Source organism: Diadema antillarum, unplaced genomic scaffold (assembly GCF_040938485.1).
Source record: "Diadema antillarum isolate AM-2024a unplaced genomic scaffold, OU_Dant_1.0 scf00000018, whole genome shotgun sequence".
Classification (NCBI taxonomy): Eukaryota; Metazoa; Echinodermata; class Echinoidea; order Diadematoida; family Diadematidae; genus Diadema; species Diadema antillarum.
In genome coordinates, this window is record NW_027270907.1 from 151630 (window position 1) to 173108 (window position 21479).

General features: G+C 40.1%; 2 protein-coding genes across 2 annotated transcripts in view; one reads left to right on the forward strand and one right to left on the reverse strand.

The window, feature by feature from the left end:
- Positions 1-952: 952 nt before the first annotated feature.
- Positions 953-8384, forward strand: LOC139727722 (GH3 domain-containing protein-like). Its single transcript, XM_071638705.1, has 8 exons — positions 953-956; positions 1419-1609; positions 2132-2987; positions 3293-3428; positions 5315-5479; positions 6304-6446; positions 7287-7363; positions 8163-8384. Exons 1-8 carry the CDS (start codon positions 953-955, stop codon positions 8382-8384), a joined length of 1794 nt encoding a protein of 597 aa, XP_071494806.1.
- A 6054-nt stretch (positions 8385-14438) lies between these two features.
- Positions 14439-21479, reverse strand: part of LOC139728088 (E3 ubiquitin-protein ligase HERC2-like) — a 99405-nt gene continuing 92364 nt past the window's right edge. The window contains exons 68-75 of the mRNA XM_071639054.1: positions 20787-21085; positions 20018-20243; positions 19288-19482; positions 18556-18690; positions 17759-17927; positions 16624-16729; positions 15771-15983; positions 14439-14917 (exon numbers count right to left, since the gene is read on the reverse strand). Of these exons, the coding sequence (XP_071495155.1) occupies positions 14648-14917; positions 15771-15983; positions 16624-16729; positions 17759-17927; positions 18556-18690; positions 19288-19482; positions 20018-20243; positions 20787-21085 (1613 nt within the window). The 3' untranslated portion in view covers positions 14439-14647. The remainder of the gene's footprint in view (positions 14918-15770; positions 15984-16623; positions 16730-17758; positions 17928-18555; positions 18691-19287; positions 19483-20017; positions 20244-20786; positions 21086-21479) is intronic.

The following is a 21479-nucleotide window of genomic DNA, read 5'->3' on the forward strand; positions in this document are numbered from 1 at the left end:
TATGTGTGCATTCGAACACATAGCAATTGTCGGGAAAAGACAATAGGTTAAGTCGAAGAGAAAAGCTTGGAATGCATGCAGCATGGTCCACATTCTAGTGTTATTCCACTTTCATATGACTTAGACCTCAATGACAACTCTTAATGTGTGCAGAGATGCCAAGTTCAAAAAACTTTTATGAGTGAGATTTTTATGACTCGGCGTCTCGGCGCTCGCGCGCATGCGCACGCGAACAAGGAGGGTGTCCCCCTCCCATGGTAGCGAGCTTTTTAAATTATTAGCTCTTAATGATGCGATCTGGTGCATACTTAAGTGACTATTTTGCACTAATTTTGAAAGGCAAAAGGGAAATATACCTTCAATTGCAACTATCACTTTAATCCTTTGAGCTATGCTCCTTATTTTTGGCCCAAATTGCAGACTTCACCAGATGCGTGAGAAAAATGGGTGCCATGCATGAGATCGTGAGACAGACCCTAAATGCTTGAGTCTCACGCAGAATGCGTGAGACTTGGTAGCTCTGTGTGTGGTTCTACACAGTCCCACTCTCGCCCCTTTTATTTGCAAAATACTCTTCAGAAAATTGTAATTTCTATCAATGTAAAAAATATATATAGGTGGGCGCACTGGGCAACCTTTCTCAAATTGCTGACAGGTAGTTTTGTAGCACTGTCGCCTTTGTGAAGAGATAAAGTTTCCTTTCTAGCGATATGAATTGGATGAATTGTGAATGCCTATGAACAACATTGACATTGTTTACTTTTATTAGGAAGGAGAGTACAAAACAAACAGCACATGAAATGATTATTTTGTAGTAATTACCAAGTGTTGCCATAGATAGCCAATGATATTTGCTGTCATTTCTGTGCAATATGTGAAATACCGGTAATCATTATACAAGTTCATTGAAATATAGTATGAGAGGTATTATTGGCAGGGCTGCCATGCAACCATGAGTGAGGGTTTGGAGTGAGACACTTGGAGTGAGTGACCAAATCCAAAGGATCAAAGAGATGGTGGGGAGGAGGGGGGGGGGGGTGGGGATGGTGTGGAAGGGGCGTGTCTCCCTCCCCCCCCCCCTTCTTTCCACTGTGGGAAGCTTTGACAGTTTTGCATTTAAATAGTACACACTGGTGCATACTTTAATCAATGTTTGGTTCTTCAGGGATTTGGGAGACATTTCTTCATTTCTTTTTTTACTTTTTTTTTCTTTCTGTTTTCAGGGTTCATCTTAGAATTCTTTCTTCTGAGTGAGACAGTTAAAATTTGGTTGATTGCGTGAGTCTCATGCTATATATTATCGCATGGAAAGTTTGCAGCTCTGTGTTGGACAAAAGTGCCTGATTCCTTGACTCATTTATTCATGTTTGTTGCTCTTTTTTGTTTTTGTTTTTGTTTTGTTTTGTTGTTTTTACCAGGACTGGGTGTGCCAGTAGTTGCTGGCTGCACTGCTGTAGCCGCCATTAGCTACGACTTCAAGAGGCTGAAGAAAGCCGAGAGTCACACTCCGGAGTCGGCGGCAAAGCAATACGCTGTGAACAAGGTCTTCGAGTTTGTAGGCCGGAGGATGAGCAAGGCGCTTGATGCTGACTCAAAGCGATGTCAGGAGGTTTGCTTTCATCATCACTTTATGGAGCTGCATGCTCTGATTATTTTACAGACAGTCAAGAACTGCTAGACACTTGAGGAAAGCTACATGGATATAGTGCAGAGATATTCTAAATTCTGTACATAGTATATATACTTAGAAATATGTTTCTGATATGGAAGCCTTTTTGGGTTACCAAGGAGCTGCTTTATGGCATCGGAAAGTGAGTGTTTGAAAATCTCTAGATGTTTGTGCCATTACAATCTACTCATTTTGAAGTCTGTGTGAATGACTGTACTTTCAGTCCACTCATTGACTTTTTGAAAATTGGGTAAGTTTGAGATGTGAGAATGGGATGAAATGATCTAATTGATTGCATGATGTGTGACAGAAGTTAAGGAACTATTAAAATTTGAATTGATTGGTGTGTGTGTTTTTTTTTTTGATTTGATAGGTGAAAGTATTTTTTCATTTGATAGTTGAATGTCTTTGTACGTAAAAGCTGGAATTGACAATCAAATTTTCTTTCAAATTTTGCCGTAGGTCCAACAAGAGATATTGCTCTCTCGTCTCCAATCTGCCAGTGATACCATCTATGGCAAGCAGTTTTACTTCAGTGAGATCAAATCACCTGATGAATATTGTCAGAAGCATCCACTGACACGTGCTGATCACTACAAGCCATTCGTCCAGCAGATCGCCAACGGCACCCAGAAAGTTCTGACCAAGGACGACCCCATCATCTTGGCGGTGACCTCGGGTACTTCAGGCCACCATAATCTGGTGCCCATGATCAAAGCGCAGACGATGTACTTCTTGCTCAATGGCGTTACGGTGTGTCTGGACTACCTGCGGCGGGAGATCCCAGAGACGAAGCACCTGCGGAAAACTCTCAAGATCTTCTACAACCCCAAGCCGCGCCAGTCGCCGGGTGGTGTTCCCATCGGGCCAAACTCGGCCACGCCCAAAGCGTCACAGCATTTCATCGACATGTACAGCACACCAATGCCAGCGTTTGACATCACGACCGAGAGGGAAGCTCTGTACGCTCACCTCCTCTTTGCTCTGGCGGACCGCGACATTGGCGCAATCGAGGCAAACTTTGTTCCTCTTATTCACAACGCCTTCGTGGAGCTCGAAGAGAACTGGAAGCAGTTAGTGACAGACATAGAGGTGGGAGAAGTTGATCCCAAATTGGACATTCCAGAAGAAATCCGAGAGAAGCTGAATGCCATACTTACGGCGGACCCGGAAAGGGCCACCGAACTGAGGGAAGAGTTTGAGAAAGGGTTTGATGGCATCGCCAAGAGGATCTGGCCCAATGTTCAGGTGATCCTGGCTGTGGACTCAGGGGCATTTCAGATCTATGGCAAAATGTTGAGAGAAAAGTATACCAAAGGTGAGAGATAGACAGATAGATAGATAGATGTAGATAGATAGATAGATAGATAGATGTAGATGGATAGATAGATAGATAGATAGATAGATAGATAGATAGATAGATAGATAGATAGACAGACAAATAGATAAACAGATTGATTGATGAATTGTAGATTTAAAGACTGATAGATTTTTTGATGCAATATAGATAGGTGGATGGATAGATAGATAATTATATAGATTGATAGATGCAGTGATATATGCTGCTTTGGTTCAATATATTATCATCCAAATCTTTTTGTTTACCCTCAAATTTCCCCTCAGGTATTCCCATCTACTCCTGCTTGTATGCCGCCAGTGAGGGCCTGATAGGCATCAACATTTGGCCCCATGATGACGAAAGGAGATACCTCTTGGTACCCAGGAGTATGTTCTGTGAGTTCATCCCCATCGAACACAGGTAAGACAGAAGTGACAGCAGGAATGAGAAAATAGTGTGCAACGGAATTATAGTTATGACATTTGATAACTGTATATGTGGTATATTTTGTCATTTTGGCAAACTTTGCAAGTCATTATTGACTTTTGCAAAATTATCAAGATGTGAAAATTTTGCCTCCCATATCACAAATGCACTGTATATTGTGTCCAAGCTGGGATAGCACAAAGTTTTCTTCTGAAAAGGAATATTTATTTAGTTCTCATCCTAAATGTAGCTGAAAAAAACCCCCCAACAACAACACCTGCTGAAGACTGCCTTTCAAGTAGTGGTGAGCCAATGGAGTAAAATTGAGTCAAAGGGCCTGAGCTTTTGATCGTAGCAGAATCTTCGTCAGAGGCAAAAATGACAAACAGGCAGGGAGAACAATCACATAATAAGGACTACACACAACAAGAACAGTCCGGAAGGGCTAGGGACACCGAACAAAGGAACAAAAGGGATGGATTGGAAGTCATGGGCAAGGAGCCCAACAGTCTTAATAAGGGAGGGGGATTAAAGCAGGAGAGTGGACAGACAATAGGCAGAGGAGGGTCAGTGATGATCCCAAGGATCATAGGGGGCAACCTCTTGAGGATAAGGACACATAGGGAGGCAACATCAAACAAGAAAAAGGAACAATGGAGGGATAAGAATGGGAAAAGAGTGAAATAGCAACAGCATGATGGGGGTGGGGGGGGGGGGCTGATGTTGATTCCTCCCTATTCATCTTTATCCTTCACAGGTAGCCCCCTATGATCCTTGGGATCATCTTTGACCCTCCTCTGCCTTTTATCTGTCCACCTTCCTCCGTTAATCCCCCTCCCTTTACCTGTTGGGCTCCTTGCCCATGACCTCCAACCCTCCCCTTTTGTTTTTGTTCTGTGTCCATAGCCCTCCACTCACTGTTCTTGTTGTGTGAAGTCCTTATTATCTGATTGCTCTCCCTGCCTGTTTGTCATTTTGCCTGTGACAAAGATTCTGCGATCAAAAGCTCGGGCCCCTTTTGACTCCATTAGTTCTTATCCTGTCACTGTGGTTCTTGTTTATAAAGTTGGCATACAAGTCACACTTTGGGAAATATATGACACATACAGTACAGTGTATATTATATGTCAACATTTCCAGTTTTCAAACAATGAAACATATGATATTTCAGTTCGCTCTTTTTTTTTTTTTAATCTATTGCTAGCTGTCTAAATTCCTACCAAGATATTATCCAAGGATGTCATTTGGTGTAAGGGAAATGCATGTTTAGTTTTTGAAAGTAATTCCTTAACCCATTGAGGACGAGTCCCAAGTATGCTCCGGCAAGTGTCTATGGGAAATGTGTGTTGTAGCAAGATTAGTCCATCCTCAATGGGTTAAGGTCGAGATTGTCAAGACCAGTGAATGTCATCAAAAAGTCCACAGAGATTGTGTTAAAAGACAGACGCATCCCAGTCACTGTGTACTTCAGTCCGATTACTGTATACGCCATATATTTGCCGAGTCTAAATTTTCGCGAATCAGAACTTCCCAACGATTTCGCGAGTGGTTAAATTCGCGATCGTGTAGTCCTGTACCGAATGGAGAAATGTATAAGTGTACGTCACATTCATAGCTTGATCAGAGTCAATATTTTTGCGTGTCTTTAATTTCGTGAATAGCACCTGACTCGCGAAATATTTGGCGTATACAGTACTCTTGTTGATGTTATTGTAGGTTGCATTTCTCAAAGCTGTCATTGTACATTTATTGTTTGTAACACATGAAGAAACACATGTACAACAATACACTTTGTGTATACAGTATAATATACTACAATGGTATGTGTGTGTTTTCCATCTCTGTTGGCATGATTTTTGTTGTTGTCTTATTCATGACAGTGACGAAGACCAACCATCCACGCTGCTGATGAACGAGGTAGAGAAGGGCGCCACCTACGAGCTGGTGCTAACCAACATGAGCGGCTTCTATCGCTACCGTTTTGGAGACGTGGTGCGAGTGACAGACTTCTACAACAAGGCTCCAGTAGTAGAGTTTCTATACAGGTAGTTATGATGTTATAGCCGTGTTTTTGTAAAACCCATCACAATGTACAGTTTGAAACCCTGCATATGTACACTTAGACAGAGGAGTTTACATCAACTTGTGTCGAATCTGATTTGTGCCAGAAGTTTACGTCAATGTTGCGTCAACTTGTATCGACTCTGATTTCTGCCATGTATTTCATTGTGCAAAGGGCAAAATCTGGAATTCAGATGAGCATTTATATGGGTAGGTTTGCGGCACGAGCATAGCTTACTGTGACAAGACTAATTGCTTATCAATGAAGCATCATAGTTCAAAGATCTTAAACAGCATAGGCTTATTTGTGTGACAAAGTCCATTAGATAAACAAAATGATTTTTTTTTTCAATTGCAACTAGAACATAGGAAAGATAAAATAAAGTATTTGATATGACAAATCTTTTTATTCCAGTTGTAAAGCAGTTAATTCTGTTTTGTGTTTGGGTTAGGGATGGGTGTATCCTAAAAAAAAAGTAAAATTGGCCAGAAGTTCTTGACCCCATCAAATAATGAGCTGCAATTTGATTGAAATAGAAATGGTTTTGCTGCACATGCTTTATGAAAACCATTTTAGCTATGCAAAAATTGTGTATGAAATCAGAAAATGTATGAATGCTTATAAAGATAATTACTGATGTGTAGTGTTTTCAAATTGGCAGAAAGGAAAACAACAAGTACAACATAATTTTCACATTATGGACCTTTGAATCTACGCGATAATTTTCATACTCTTCAGTGCCCTAACTTATAGGATTAGAGAGGGACTTTTCGCTGTGATGTGATCCTGTTTTCCTGTCATTTACAGACAAGGCCAACTCTTGAATCTGCGAGGGGAGAAAATGTCGGAGGATGTCATGTATCAGACAATACAGAAGACGATTGGCGACTGGGGTGGGGTCACCCTCAGCGACTATACCACCATGGAAAGCCCCCTCCTAGGACTTGGGGGTATTGAAGTCGTTCACCTTTGATGTGTTTTGATAGCCAATCACCACATCTGCTGGCTCGCTTCATTCAGAGGTCCCAGGAGTAATTGGCAATCAGTGGGGATCAGTATTCATCCCTATAATCTATATTGTATCATAACCCGATGAAGAAGTAGCGCGCTATTTGATAATGTGCATTTGCCATCTAAACTTCATTGGATAAAATAGCACATACCGGTACCCTGCATTTTACAAAATATCTTCCCATATTTCATTAATCAAATGTGATATATGACATCATACATGGAATATACAGTACTCTCCGCGTAATCGGGTATCGCTTAAACGGGTACTCCGTTTAATTGGGTAGTAATGTCAGAGTCAGTTCCAATGCACATTGAAATTACCTGATAATCGGGTTGCCTCTCCGCATAAATGGGTAAATAATTCTCTTTTAATCTAATTTCTACCCACATTTCATCACAGATATAACACTTTAAGAAATCATGCATGTCAAATTTTCCACTGCTAATCGCATTCCCTGCTTAATTTGCAAAGAAGACCGATCATTTGGGGAGTGATTAAACATGAAAACACATGTTCACGTACCGACTTTTTGCCTCACGAAAGGGATGTATAATGTGCCGTGCAAACACGTGTGTTAAGCATACAGTGTAGGTGTTTGGTGCAGTGTACAATGCAAGTAAATACACATTGTGTGTGTCAATTGTGAATGAGAGTGTTCTGTTAATCGGGTACTCCGCTTAATCGGGTAAGAAACGCTCTGCCCGAGCCTACCCGATTGTGCGGAGAGTACTGTATTATTCAAATGATACTATTTTCTCTTTTGGTTCCAACCCAGCTTCCGACAAATGCCCCCACTATGAAGTCTTTCTCGAGCTGGAAGGAAGAACCCCATCTTCCAGTGATCTGACTTTGGTAAGATTTAAATACCTGGTATATTCTGTCCCAAAAGAAGCTGTTTCTTCCATCATTTTCAGACATTTGTTTCTTGGTCACAAGTAAAAGAATGTGAGAAACATGATTACATTTTTTCTTTTTCTTTTTTTGAGCATGAAGTTATGTATACTTTGGTTAGAACTGCAGGAAAAAATATCTTTTCAGTCTTTCATGTGATGTCGACTGGAATACACTACAAAGAAAAAATCCAAACCTGTTGTCCTTTAGTTATAAAAGTCTGTTTGTTTGTTGTTGTTTTTTATTTGAGATCAAAAGTCCTCTAGTACAGATTGAAATAGAACGTTATTACGTCTTGTATGAAAACTGTCAATGCAAAAGATTCACTCTTTTAACATTATTATAATCATTATCAATAAATATTTTCATATTGAAAATGATTGATCAACTTTGAACAGTTTCTGGTCAGTTTTGTTGTGTCAGTTGATCTACTTTCCAATTTTATGTGAAATATGTTTACTCACATAAAAAATAATTGTAAAGAATCCCAAAAAACTCCATATGATATTTTTTTTTTTCCTAAAATCTCACAAATGCTGACCTTTAAAAATAGATTTTTGAATGTGTGATATGCTTGCAAGGAATTGTCTGTTTGTTTGTTTGTTTTTCTAGCACCCAGAGTGTAGGGCTCTGTTGATTGTAGTTGGGCTGATATGATATAGATATAATGGACAGCTGTTTAATAATTATTTACGGCATGTATTAGAGTGGAATGTAAATGTAATATTAAAGTTTGTATGCACGACCTTGCAATCTGCAGTTGGACCAGAACCTCCGGGAGAGCTCCTTTGTGTACAACTCCTTCCGGGAGAAGGGCAGCATCAGTCCCATCCGGGTCCACCTGATGCGGCCGGGGACCTTCCGGAAGCTTCGGGAGCACCTCCTAGCAAACACACAGGCCTCCATCAACCAGATCAAGATCCCCAGGGTGCTCAAGGTGGATGCCCATGCCCAAATCCTTTTGGACAGTGAGGTGGTGTGAAGGCCAGTGGCGACCAACTAGGTGACCACGCCCAAATCTTTTTGGACATTAAGGTGGTGTGAAGGCCAGTGGAGACCAACTGGGTGGCCACACCCAAATCTTCTTGGACATTAAGGTGGTGTGAAGGCCAGTTGAGACCAAAGAAGTGGCCACGCCCAAATCTTCATAGACATTAAGGTGGTGTGAAGTCCAGTGCAGACCAACTGGGTGGCCACACCCAAAACTTCTCGTACATTAAGGTGGTGTGAAGGCCTGTGCAGACCGACTGGACAGCTACATGTATGCCCAAAAGTCTTTCTGCTAAAAGTGTAAGCTATCTAATCCTGGTTGGGGTGGGGATGGGAAACTCTGATCTCTCACTTGTCTCCAAGACTCTAAAACAATTCATAGGAAAGTTTGACAGTTCACACTTGGTTTCAGCAGTAAGTGAGAATGAGGGATAGAAATTGGAGGGGAAAACACCTCTTTGCAAAGTTTCCCCTTCTCTCAGGGACAATGTTCTGAACATTGGGACAGTATGAACTGAAAAACCATCCTGATGAAGAAATGATTCTCATTATGCAATGGTGTATAGACATATTCTGGACTAGTTTCAAAAGTACTGCTGTGTAAAATTCTGATTGTCAATTCTTTGTTTATTTGATTCACCTAATCAAAACAAACATACAAACAAACAAACAAACAAACAAACAAATAAACAAACATAGTTGCAATGGAAGCATGACTCCAATTCTTTTGCATATTAAGATTGAAACAAGAAAAGGATATGATTTTTTATTCTAATCAAGTGTGTCGAAAAGGAAAGTAGACAAGAGCATCCATTCAAACAGGCAATAAACCTTGAAGCGCACACTGTTCACTGCTATGTTCATTTAGGTGAAATGCTCAGTGCTCGTTTCTAATACTGTAACATGGCCTTGTCAAGCAACCTAGAGCAGCATGTTTTCACATTTATTATATCTGCCTGTAAGTAACACAACTTGTTTCTATCTATCTACCTATAACTTACAAATTGTGGAAGAAAGGCCACAATCTTTTTAAAAGCTTCTGAAATTGAAATAAAAAAAAAACACCTCCATACATCATTTGCACAAAATTAGAGGCTTTGTTCTTATTTGACTTTCATGTTTAAGTTAATATAAAAATGATTTTTGTATTAAAGTTAATATAACATGATTTTTATATAAGTTAATGTAGCAATAATTTTCATACATGTATTTAAGTCAATGTAAGGATGAGTTTCATATTGAAGGTATATAACGACAAACATACCCATTTCCTATCATGAGGTAAAATTCCGTATTTTGGCCTTGGAAAAATTTTTATAATCATGAAGACTGCCATTGAAATCACAATACACTACATTGAATTCAGCATTAGATCAATCATAGAGGAATATGCATTGTGTGATGAGTTGATTGCATTCTTAATTTATTTAAATTCAAACTTATTCTCATTTACTCAATTGCAATATTCAGTAGAAGAGTGTTAACCAAGATGTGTATGTACACAGACGGATATATATTTTTGTCCAATTTGAATACAGTACAAGTAGTGCACTGCCAATGGCAACCTTGAGGTGCGTAGTGTCGATGCTCTTGCTCAAAAGAAAAATGTTATTTCTGTGGCACTTCATCTATGCATCTGTTAATTTTGTTGAGTGCAGTGAAGTGTGTAGACAGTGGACTGTGTCTGTGATGTATCAAGATTTGTGGATGTTTCTTTTCCTACAACCTAGTCAAGTGGCGGATCCAGAGGGGAGCGCAACTGGCGCACACCCCCCCCCCCTTTATTTGTCGTTAAAAACAAAAGAAATAAAAATAAAAGAAATAAAATGAAACACGGAAGTGGCACCAGAAATATTAGTCACGCCCCCCCTTTACAGAATTCCTAGATCCGCCCCTGCTAGTCATGAATCGTTTTATTCACCTGCTCCTTCCAATTAATATTCTTGGGAAGGAATCATCCATTAGCATCCATTACTTGTTGCTGGGTAGGTCAAGCTTCCAGCAAGCTTTGTGGTTGCTAATGGCAACTTAACGTGAACAAAGCATGCATAGCATTTGAATACATTACAGAAACTGTTTATCATAACTCTCACTGAGATATCCCTTGTGGTTGTTGTCAAGGTTGTGTGAGATTGTAAAGAAAAATTGTGATGATATCCTTATTAGTGAAAACAAAAAATTGAGAAGAGGATTTGTGTTTTTTTTAATTGACAGTGGAACAGTAAAGCAACTAATGAGAGTTTCATTTAGAAACTGCTGCATCCGTTCTCTGTTTACATGATACGCTAGTGGTCGATATCCTCCACCTCTCAAACACAGAAGGAGAAAAAAAAAAACCCAGGGTTGTAGCATTTCAACAAACAGCTCAATACAGATTGAAAAAAAGAGTCATGTAAAAACTGAACAATTCAATCTTGAGGGGTTGCATAAAAAGATTCCCACCTAAAACCTCTATATAATTTCCAGGATTTCTTTGTTTGTTCACCCCTTCCCACTCCCCCCCCCCCCCCCACCCCTCCATGTTACTTTTGGGGCAGTTTTAATTCGCCACAACATACCAGAAACTACGCTAGGACTGTTCTGGCAATCAAATAGATGGTGTGTGCTAGAGGCAAATTACTGTTGCGAATGCTGCAGTGCAAAAGGAATGCTACTGCAACAAGTTACTTCTGAAAAATGTGACATGTACCAAAACATATTCTCCTCATCTGCACAAGCAAATGAGACAACACAAGCACTCTATTCCTACTAGCCTGGGAAAATTTGTAGACAATCATCTGTAGTAATTTACATGGAAAAATGACTTACAGCTAATAATTAGCATGAAGAAAAACAAACTAAGTGAGATGGAGAAAGGTTATTCATAGGAAACAAGAGGTCTATGACATAAGAATTAATGGTGAGGAAATACTGTAAAACATGAAATATTCGCTGCATGAAATTCTCTTGAATTGGAGCCGACGGCCTTTTTCGTGGCAAGAAATTTTCGCGAATTGCCTCTTGCGTTCAATGCATATACTGTAGATAAAAAATTTCGCGTGCATTTTAATTTCGCGAATCTTGGCGCTCGCGAAATTCGTGAAATTAAAATGCACGCGAACATTTCTCGTTTTACAGTAGCAAATATTTTGTATGTGTTGCTGTCTGAAAATGTACCAAAGATTTAAAATGGATTATCATGGCAGTTTTACATGAGGAATTGTTCAAATTCTGAATCCCCCCCCCAAAAAAAAAAAAAGGGAGAAAAAAATAAGGCCTGGAGATCAAGGTATCTAAGAAGTTTCATATTTCACATAATGAGTACAGAAAAACCACATTGTACACAATTTTGTTTTTCATATATTAGAGCAGCTATCATCAAGCCATTTTAATTCACACATATGCACACATATTAAACATTGCGATGGTATCTGCTTCAAGGTTACAATGTACAAATATTTTTCACAAAGTTCAATCATTCCTCAAAACAAGTACATCTCACTTCTGATACACATTAAATAGAGCCTGACAACTTTCTTTTCTTCTTTTTGATAATAGACTCTATTAAAATTGCTTCAAAACATGCAATCCTGGCAAAATGCACATTTTTACGCTACCTCAATTACACTTTTTTATTTCCCCAACAAGATTAACAAACTCGCAGATGACTCTGGCGATATTGAATATTATGAAAAACAAAACAATGATCAAATCTTCTGAATATATCTATATACATACAGTACGTATTATCTCATTACTTTGACACGTCATCTTACTATACTTTGTGTGCACTTCAGAGCGAAGCCAGTGAGTAAGGGGGGTGAAATAAATACATATCATTTCTCAATACATCTATGCACAAGGAAAGGAAAAGGGCCTCTCCTTCTTTAATTTCCTCCAATAACCTTTAAACATCTTTTTCATTACACACACACACACACACACACACAAATCGTGGTACGGCAATAGTTTACCATATCAGACATTTTTACCGTTGACAAGCATCAAAAAGATACAACTATGCAAACAGGGTAACTCCACAATATAGATAACAAAATTGTCAGCAGAAGCCAGGACGCACGAAGAAACATACCATAAACACTGGAAATATATTTTGCGTCCAATGCTTACAAATACAGACGTTGCTTTCGAGACTGCGTCACCCAAAAATCTTGCTTCTACACTTCACCTCTTGATTACTAAAACTATTAAGGGTGAACATGGATTAAATCTAGAACTGACAAGAATCTTGCCAACAGAGGAACAGTCCCCTCTAATTTCTGTACATTTTCCCTTTGAGGTACACATACTTAATGAAAATAAAGGAACACCGCTTCTCTCTCAATATAATATCAATATTATGCACATTATTATGAAAACTCTCAATTGACTGAAAAACACTGTGGGTTGCGTATTGCAAACATATCCTGCTCTTCTGGTACTTACAAGTCCATCATCTCAAACTACGTTGCAAAAATGATACCACTTTATGTCTGCATTATGACAACTCCACACATAGCTCATGGTATGACATTTGATTGAGACAAGGCAAATATGGACCTATCGCTTTATAGTTTAACACACAAATAGTACATATTTGAATTTGCAACCAAAACATACAAAATATCCTCATATCTTCTAAATAACTGGCATCACAATGCCTGTGAACGTGTGCATGAACAAACCAGAGATATCAATGTAACTTTAATATACAAGAAACACATTCTGTAATCATCAATATGAAACATTCCAAGTAAGCAGTTTGGCATATAGACTACAAACACTCCATTCACACAGACGCGTCACATTCTAAATTCTCTCAGTTGCTGAAATAGTTTTCTGGCAATACAGAATTATGGTTTTTAATGGTGAAATATGTGTTATATATCTACACAGATATCATATACAGTATGTGCACCTCAAGTTCTTCTCAAGTAAAAGTTTACATTCTTTGTAAGTACCTACAAATCGTCCTTGCAGTCACACGCCCACAAATGTTCGTCTTAAACATCAGCGAAATCACAGAAATGTCGTCGGAAATATGAAACAATCTCTTTTCCAGCAGCAATCCTTGCACTTTCAGCAACAAACAATTATTGTGCATATGAGCATTACACATTTGATAATAACATACAAAATAAGTGAAATCTTGAAGGTATGACTTGTAACGACGTTTGAAGCACCTATACAGCGATTACTGGAAAACATCTTGGAATCAACTACCATTATAGTTCCTGCCCTGCTCATGTCTATCTTTACAAAAGGCATAATACGCTCTGTCTGTGAAAGTGAACATTTTCAAGCAAAAATCACACAAAAGGATACAGCTCTGGAAATCAAATGATTACAAGAAAATGTCTTAGATGTAAATTATCCTTTTTCACAAAGTGTTGCCATATTACAATGTCTGCATAAATAGCCTTAAACGCTATAGTTTACAACAATTTTTGGTAGTTTTGCCAACTAGATACAGTCTGTCACATTCTCACATTGCTTTTGACTGCTTGATTAATAATCTACATGTATTAGACATTTTTGACAGCTTTCCCTACAACATGCTTACTAAAGCAAATCGACACTTGGGTGGGCTTCAGCATAGGCATTTACTCGAAACAGACGCAAGCAATCATCATCATTTCCAACATCTTATGCTAAGGTGTGGTTCTGCTAGCACAGAGCCATACAATGTACATGTACGGTCATAAGACTGGCTGCCCCTAATGGGACTTAGAAACAGAATTAAGCTAACCACAACCTGAACTGCATCTCAAACGGGCAAGCGACTTTATCAAATTCTTTTTCTGTCAGCTGCATCACATCTGTCATGAACTCAGACTATCCTCAAGTCAAAAGACAGCCACGGAGAATGTGTCAACTACTGCAGATATGCATGTGCTCATTCAGTCCAGTATTTTTTTTGACATCTTTCAACACAATACCACGTGAATGTGCATGTAACCCAATCCATGCAGGAAATACAAAATATCATGGATATGTTGTATCTATCATAGGTGTTTCTCTAACATTGGCATAGAAAATTTTGAATGTCTACCGGTACCATCTCATCGGCTACATGTCAATCAGAATTGTGTTTGCTACGTAGTAGGATATCTTCTAATCTAGGAACATTAGTATTTTGGCTTTGTTACTTTCTTCCCTTCTTCTGGTCTCTGCACTTCAAACACAGCTGTGTCACCACCAGTAGTGCCGGTTTCGCGCCCCCATGGCAGGATGCTATCCCGCGTCCTCTCCCCAGAGGGGATGGAGGAAAGAGCATCACGACAGCTCCACCACCTCGGAGTCGAACTCAATGCTATCCAGCTCGTCCTCCTCGATGTCCTCCTCGGAGGACTCGCCCCCGGCGGCCTCGCCCGTCAGCGCGATGCGGGCGTAGTCGTCGGTGTCGATGGACTTGCAGAAGTAGATGGCGTACTTGAGCTTCTCGCGCAGCACCTCACGGCAGGAGTAGCGGGGAAGCTTTAGCAGGAAGAAGCAGGTGTAGGACTCGGGCAAGAAGTTGTCAGGTGGGTTGTACTTGTCAAGAACCTAAGCAGTTCGTCACAGGAGGCAAGAATTACACAGGAAAGTGTTATGTCATGCATCCACAAATCACAAAGGTCTTGATGCTAATGATTTAAAGTTCCTTAACTTCTTTGAAATACAGACAGCAACCGGCACATAGTTACAGTGACTGTGCCCATGAATCTATTTCATCAGTTATCAATACATGTAAATCTCTGCTTGACAAAATGGCGTTTCCATCTTTTCAGAACTTGTGAGATTCTGAAAAGTGGGCATATCACTTCCCTGTGAAGAAAGCCTCAGTAGTTGTTTCATAAATGGAAATGATCGACAACATTGTAAAAGTGACAATTTTTGAACGAGTAATTTTTCGCGCTTGGTGGGGTAAGATGAATTTCATTTGTTTTCAATTCCACGGAATGAAAGCAGTGAATGACGTTACATAAACAAACAATAATATTCTTGGCTTTTACATCCGCAATAGTTTCTGGTCGCAAGAAAATGTCCACTTTTACCTTATGACTCGTATCACAAATACTTCCCAGACTGCCAATCTCTTTGTCATTTCATGACATTTTCCCATCCTTGGACAAGCAGTGAAAGCTTTTAAAAATCACAGACTAATTTCAGTCTCTATTTTTTTTTCTATTAAATCTGGTCCCCAAAATGAGGTCAAAAATACAATTCGTAAGCTTGCCTTTCAAATTGATTAAACTACTGTAAATCTGGCCCCTAACAGCAAAGGTCAAAAAGAACAGGGTGCAAGTTTGCCTTTTACATGAATAAGCAAGGGCACACCATCGCCCCATGCAAAGCTAACATATTTTTATACGCTGCAACAAGGTATTAAAGAGACTTTGGATGAGGGGACACTGACCTGTAGGACAAAGTCCCGGCCCCGGAAGTCGGCGATGGTGCGCGGCAGGCGGGTGCGGCCCCAGACGAAACGCAGGAAGAGGGAGCGCTCGTTGTTGGTGAAGTCCTCCATGATCTCCCAGAACCACGTAACCAGTGGGGCCGAGGCGTCGATGCCCTTGTAGGTCGCCACCGACTTCAAGAGGTCCAGGGGAATATCTGGGCTACCACAGACCTAACAGGCAGCAGGGAGAACACATTGTTTACATTTTATTTCTTTGTTCACTTCCTTTAAAAAATTGTCTTTTGGTATAAAACTTATGATAGTTGATATCAACACATTAGTCAAAACAAATGCAAGTAACTCTAAAGAAAGAATGCCACAAAAAATATGAAAAAAAGGAAGAATTATGACAAATATGGCTTTTTTCCCTTTCCTTTTTAGAAGTGTTTGACAGACATTCTCTGTCTGCTAATAAGAGTATCAGACTTCATGCATAGTTCATCTCAGATGTGCTGCTTTTCTTTTTTTTTACTTAATTTTTCTGATTCAACAATATTATAATAACAATGATGCATTTTCATGCATTTTGCAGTGATATTTGTTCACTCTCTCATTGTACACATTATTTTCTCTTCCCTTTTTTTTCAATCTACACATATCAAACATATGGATGACATGGGTGGCAGCCTTGGACAGTCTTATGGATAATTACTTCTGTCCAGGTCTGCTTCTCTCCCTTAACTCTCTCATTTTTTCCCACTTTCTCAGTTTTTTGTCTATTTTTTTTTCCTCTCTCCATATCATTATCTCCATCACTCTTCATGCATCTCTTCTCTCTCTCTACAAAGGTCATAAGGTCATGAGGTCATACCATAGTCTCCAGCTCAGACCCAGTGAAGAGGGAGAGGAGAGGAACCGGGATGACCCTCGCCATGCCCTCTCTCACCCAGTGGACCTGGTCATCAAATTCTGTCAACCTGTTTAGAAAAAACATGAACAAAAGTATGATGTGATATAAGAACACACACACATAGATCTATACAGGACAGTAGAAAACAGCATAATTCTACACTTGAAGATACATCATGCAATGTGTGTAGGACCACATGGTACAACTATAGTTACTTGGTGTAGACAAAGTTGACATGAAGAGATGAAAAGAGGGTGCTATCATAGGGGAACTTTCGTCAACAAAGACCTCAAAACCATGACAATTATGTTGTTAACCAGGGACCCATTTCATAAAAAGTTGATATGATAACAACTCTTGCTGGAATGTCAATTGTCATGGGAACAACAAATAAACAGCTTCCTGATTGGCTGTTGCTATTGGAAGTTGCCATTCCAGCAAGAGTTGCTATCCTAACATCTTTTATGAAATGGGGCCCAGGTTTCTCATAACCGACACTATATCAGGGTACAACATAAAGCAAAGAAATATAAGGAGACGGGACCTTCAAAATGGCCTTGTTATAAGAAGGTTTTGTTATACCCAACCTCTTTATAATGAGGTTCCATTGTATGGGAAAGGAGCGTGGACAGTCCTATACATAGGATGGATGGAAGGGCAATTTGTCATTCAGTTGCAATAAAAACAACTTGAAAGAAGTATTCATTAATTTAAAAAGATATGCAGTACCTGCTGCTATCAGGGATAAAAAACAAAACAAAACAAAAAAACAACAACAACAACAACAAAACAACAACAACAACAACAAAACACCACTCGCTGTCAGGCAAAAGCTCAGCAATCTAGTAGATACGACGCCTGTCTAGTTTGTAATTAGAAGATCACTGGTTCAGGTCCATCCCGTGTATGTACGGTGTATGCCCATGATTTTCTATCACGTTTACCACTAAAACACCAAATAATCGGTGCTTATTTATGTCACAGTAGGAAAATAATTCTTAATGGCAGACAGGTTACTACCTCTCCACACAAGCAGTAGCCTCAAACTGAACTAATGTTCAGTGACCCAATGATTCATCTCAAAATGAAACCTCACCTGTAGTTGAGGGCAGCACGGACGTATTCGTTCCTGTTCTCCACCGTGATCCTGGAGTACTTGGTGTTGAGGGGTATGTCCTGACCCGTGGCACTCGGTGTGCTGTATGGCATGTCCATCTGACTGAAGGCTTCAGCCTCTGACTCCATGTCACGGATACACATCAGGCCTGGAGAGAAGGAGACAGATAAAATGTTTGTTTAAAGATAGATCAGAGACAGACAAAAACAAAAATTTTGTCATCCTATTAAAAAACAAAAGCATGACTAACAACACAAACAAAAACTCAGGCTGATAATTGGTGTGGGCATTGCCAAATACAAATGTACAGCTGTACTGTGATATTAGGGTACAATAACTGAATTACCTGTGTCCCTCTTGCATCAAATGCAGGGGTTGATCAAAAGTCGTCACACTAAAAGTGAACTTTATCATCATCATCATTTAAAAAAAGTGACTTGTATTTTGTTTTCCAGTCATGATCAGTTAAGATTTAATAAAAGTGAGGCTACGAACATATTACATGAAGGTTTGATGAAAGGGTTTGACCTTTTGCTGTCTTTCTTGAAGGATTCACACAAAAAAAGTAGTGAATATAGTGTGATTCCAATGATTATTTGTTTGCTGTCTTTTTCGAGGATTCACACAGAAATATAGTTTACTTTTTTTTTTTCAAGGATACATACAGAAATGTAATGGATATAATGTATTCCAATGATTTGTCATTGTCTTTTTTTCAAGGATTCACTCAGAAAAGTTGTGGGTATAGTGCAATTCCAGTGATTCTAATCTCTCACCAGCAACGTAGTCCTTGTCCACCTCTGTGATGTCTGCTACAGTGAGAGGCATGCCGGCCAGCTGTTTCCACACAGGTTCGGCCAGTGAGAGGCTGAGGGGACTGCCTGTCCTGATGGCTATTCCCATCAGAATGCCTGCAACCATCAAAAGAAAAACAAAGACATTAAAGGGGCATTGCAGACAATTTATATAAATTCACTTCAGGTAGTACATAAATTGATCGTGCCACATACAGTTTTGTGGGATCTATTGTGGTCCTTGGGCAGAGAAACCAATACTCTGAAAACCCCAAAACATAATACGCTGAACAAGGACGATGACAAAGGAGGCTAACACATTTCAGTAATGTAGCAATGTGAATTCCAATACAATATCACTTGCTTAACAAGTTCACTTGTGTAGAATTCATGCATGCTTTCTCCTTTTGTTCTGCTTCCTTGAGCCCCAACTCATGCATTTTTATGGTGAGGCTGCTATGTCATCATCCTTGTCCTTGTTCATTGCAGTTTATCATAAATTTTGACACTTATTCCTCATCAAAATCACTATAAATTCTGAAAGTCTGTTCTCAGTATAACTAATTTATTGTTGTTCAAATGTAAATGTCTGAAAATCATCCGGAGGTCTCCTTTAATCAACGGAGGAACACTAAGATACACTATGATTTAAATCATACAGCCGTGATAAGGGGAATGGCCAGTTTGATGAGTATGACCTGACTGCCCACTTACCGAGGAACTTGAACATGCTCTGGTGGGCGGGAGACCTGGCTAGGGGGTTGAGTAGGAAGCAGTCCCGGTTGGCCCCGGCCTCGTCCCTCCCGTTGGGGGTCAGCACCAGGAGCGGGACGGAGCCGTTCTGCAGCTCGTCGCACATCTCAGCGATGGATTCACTGTAGCCGCCGCCACAGTCATCTACGCTCTCCCCTGTGACAAACAAAAAGTTGCAAGTTGGAATGTTAAATTGCTCTTCTAAAAGTTTCGCTGATATGAAGCTCGAGTTGATGACAAATTTCTTTTAAATCCACCTCAGCCTTAACACTGTGAGAGTTCTTTATTTTGATACTAATTTAGGGTAATATCAGCCTGAGACTGAGCAAGAAACACTGTAAATTACCCATCTAGTTGGGTCATCACAGTCACTTTATCACAACAATTGTTTATCAAAGAAGGAAATGTTATATTTAGCTAATCATCATCTTTAAATATCCACAAACAGGCTGAATTATGACTTAAACCAATTATAAATCTTCTGAACACATCTCGAGCAATGAGTAACCAGAAGTAGCAGTCCTACGTAGTTGAGGTCCTTTTCACCTGCAGGATAAATTTTGAATTGAAGCGTACATCACTGGAGTTAAATACTCGATCATATCAAACCTTAGTGTATGGCAAAGTAACAAGTGCAACTGCAAAGAGCACAAAGGGAAGGGCGTGGTGGGGGTGGTGAGGGAGAACTGACCTATGAATTTGACCTTCCAAACGCGGTGCGGGAGGAGGAGGCTGTCCGAACCAAACTGGCTCAGCTTGGAGCAGGCCTGGCCAAAGACTGACTTGGTGCCGTCGGCCCCCGCTAGGCCGCCCTTGCTCCGCGACCTCTTGACCTGGATGCGGTTCAGCTCGATGACAGGCCCGTGTTGGCGGTCGCGCACCATGGTCGCCTGGACAACCTTGCGGAACGCCGCTTCCTGCATATCAATCACATCACGAGAGAGTGAGACATATTTATTAAAAGCGTGCTCATAAGGTTAAACCTAATTTTAAGAGCCATGCAGAATGTTAGGCTTACATTTGTATCAATGGGGCAACAATAATATCCACTCAAAAGCCTATCAAGAAACGTATACATAAGCAAAATACGATGAGACTGAAAGTCTCATTTCTCCAGCATATTGCCTCAATTGGAATGTTTTCACCTACATTCACATAATATCTCTTTGAATTATCTATAACACAGTTTCTCCAAATCATTAAGATGTTATAATTCTTTTACCATACAGTGCTAAATTAGTGGAGGCAGCTGTGTGAGCATTTGTGCATATTTTTGTGGCACGTGTTTACATAACTTATATGCATTGATGTAATTGCTCTTTTATACTCCAATGACAACACATGTATCCTTGTTCACCTTCATTAAAAGAGAGAAACAGACAAGAGACAGAGAAAAAGAAAGAGAATGAATGATAGAGTGGAGGAGAGATCTTGAAGTAAGACTGCTCTCTCATCCTCACCTTGCCGGAGGACACCAGCAGGCCTCGGAGGGCATCGATTCCCACCAGGATGCCCATCCCAGCGGCGGACGAGGTGTCCGGCTTGTCCCGCATGTCAAACATGGGGATGGAGGGGCAGAAGAGCTCGGAGAAGTGGTGTAGGAGGACCAGGCGGTTCCGGACCACGGGGATGGGGATGTCCTTGAGCAGGTTGTACTCCATGGGCACAGTCTGCGGAAGTCGGCCGGCGTGCAGTGGCTTGCTAGTCGACCAGGCGACGGTGTGGGCAGAGCCGCAGGCCACGTTGGTGATCTTCTTGTCTGGGTGATTCAAAGTGGGCGAGAGTGTGAGATGCAAGAGGCAATGAAAGAAAGAAGGGGTATAAAGCTCATTTGCAACACAGTCTGAAGCGGTACATTGGCCATAATTGTCAGACAGCGTCCATATGGATTTCAACCAGAAATAAATGGTGTAAAGTACCCATCTTCATTTGTACACACATTTATAAAGTGCTCTATCAAGGAGTACCTTGATACAATCTATGCTGGTAACACAGGATGCGAACAATGTGGATGAAGTTAGGTCAACCCATCCTTACTAGGACATAAAAAAAGTAATTACAGAAACTCCTTCATATGAAAGTAGTGTATTACCATCAAACACAAAAGAAAATCTATGACAAGGAGTTTAGATATTTATCACGAGTAACTGAAG

What these genes read in the sequence shown, in the direction of transcription:
- LOC139727722 (XM_071638705.1), top strand. An exon ending in ACTCAAAGCGATGTCAGGAG is followed by an intron (nt 1,610 to 2,131) that starts GTTTGCTTTCAT and finishes ATTTTGCCGTAG; the next exon opens with GTCCAACAAGAGATATTGCT. An exon ending in GTAGTAGAGTTTCTATACAG is followed by an intron (nt 5,480 to 6,303) that starts GTAGTTATGATG and finishes TGTCATTTACAG; the next exon opens with ACAAGGCCAACTCTTGAATC.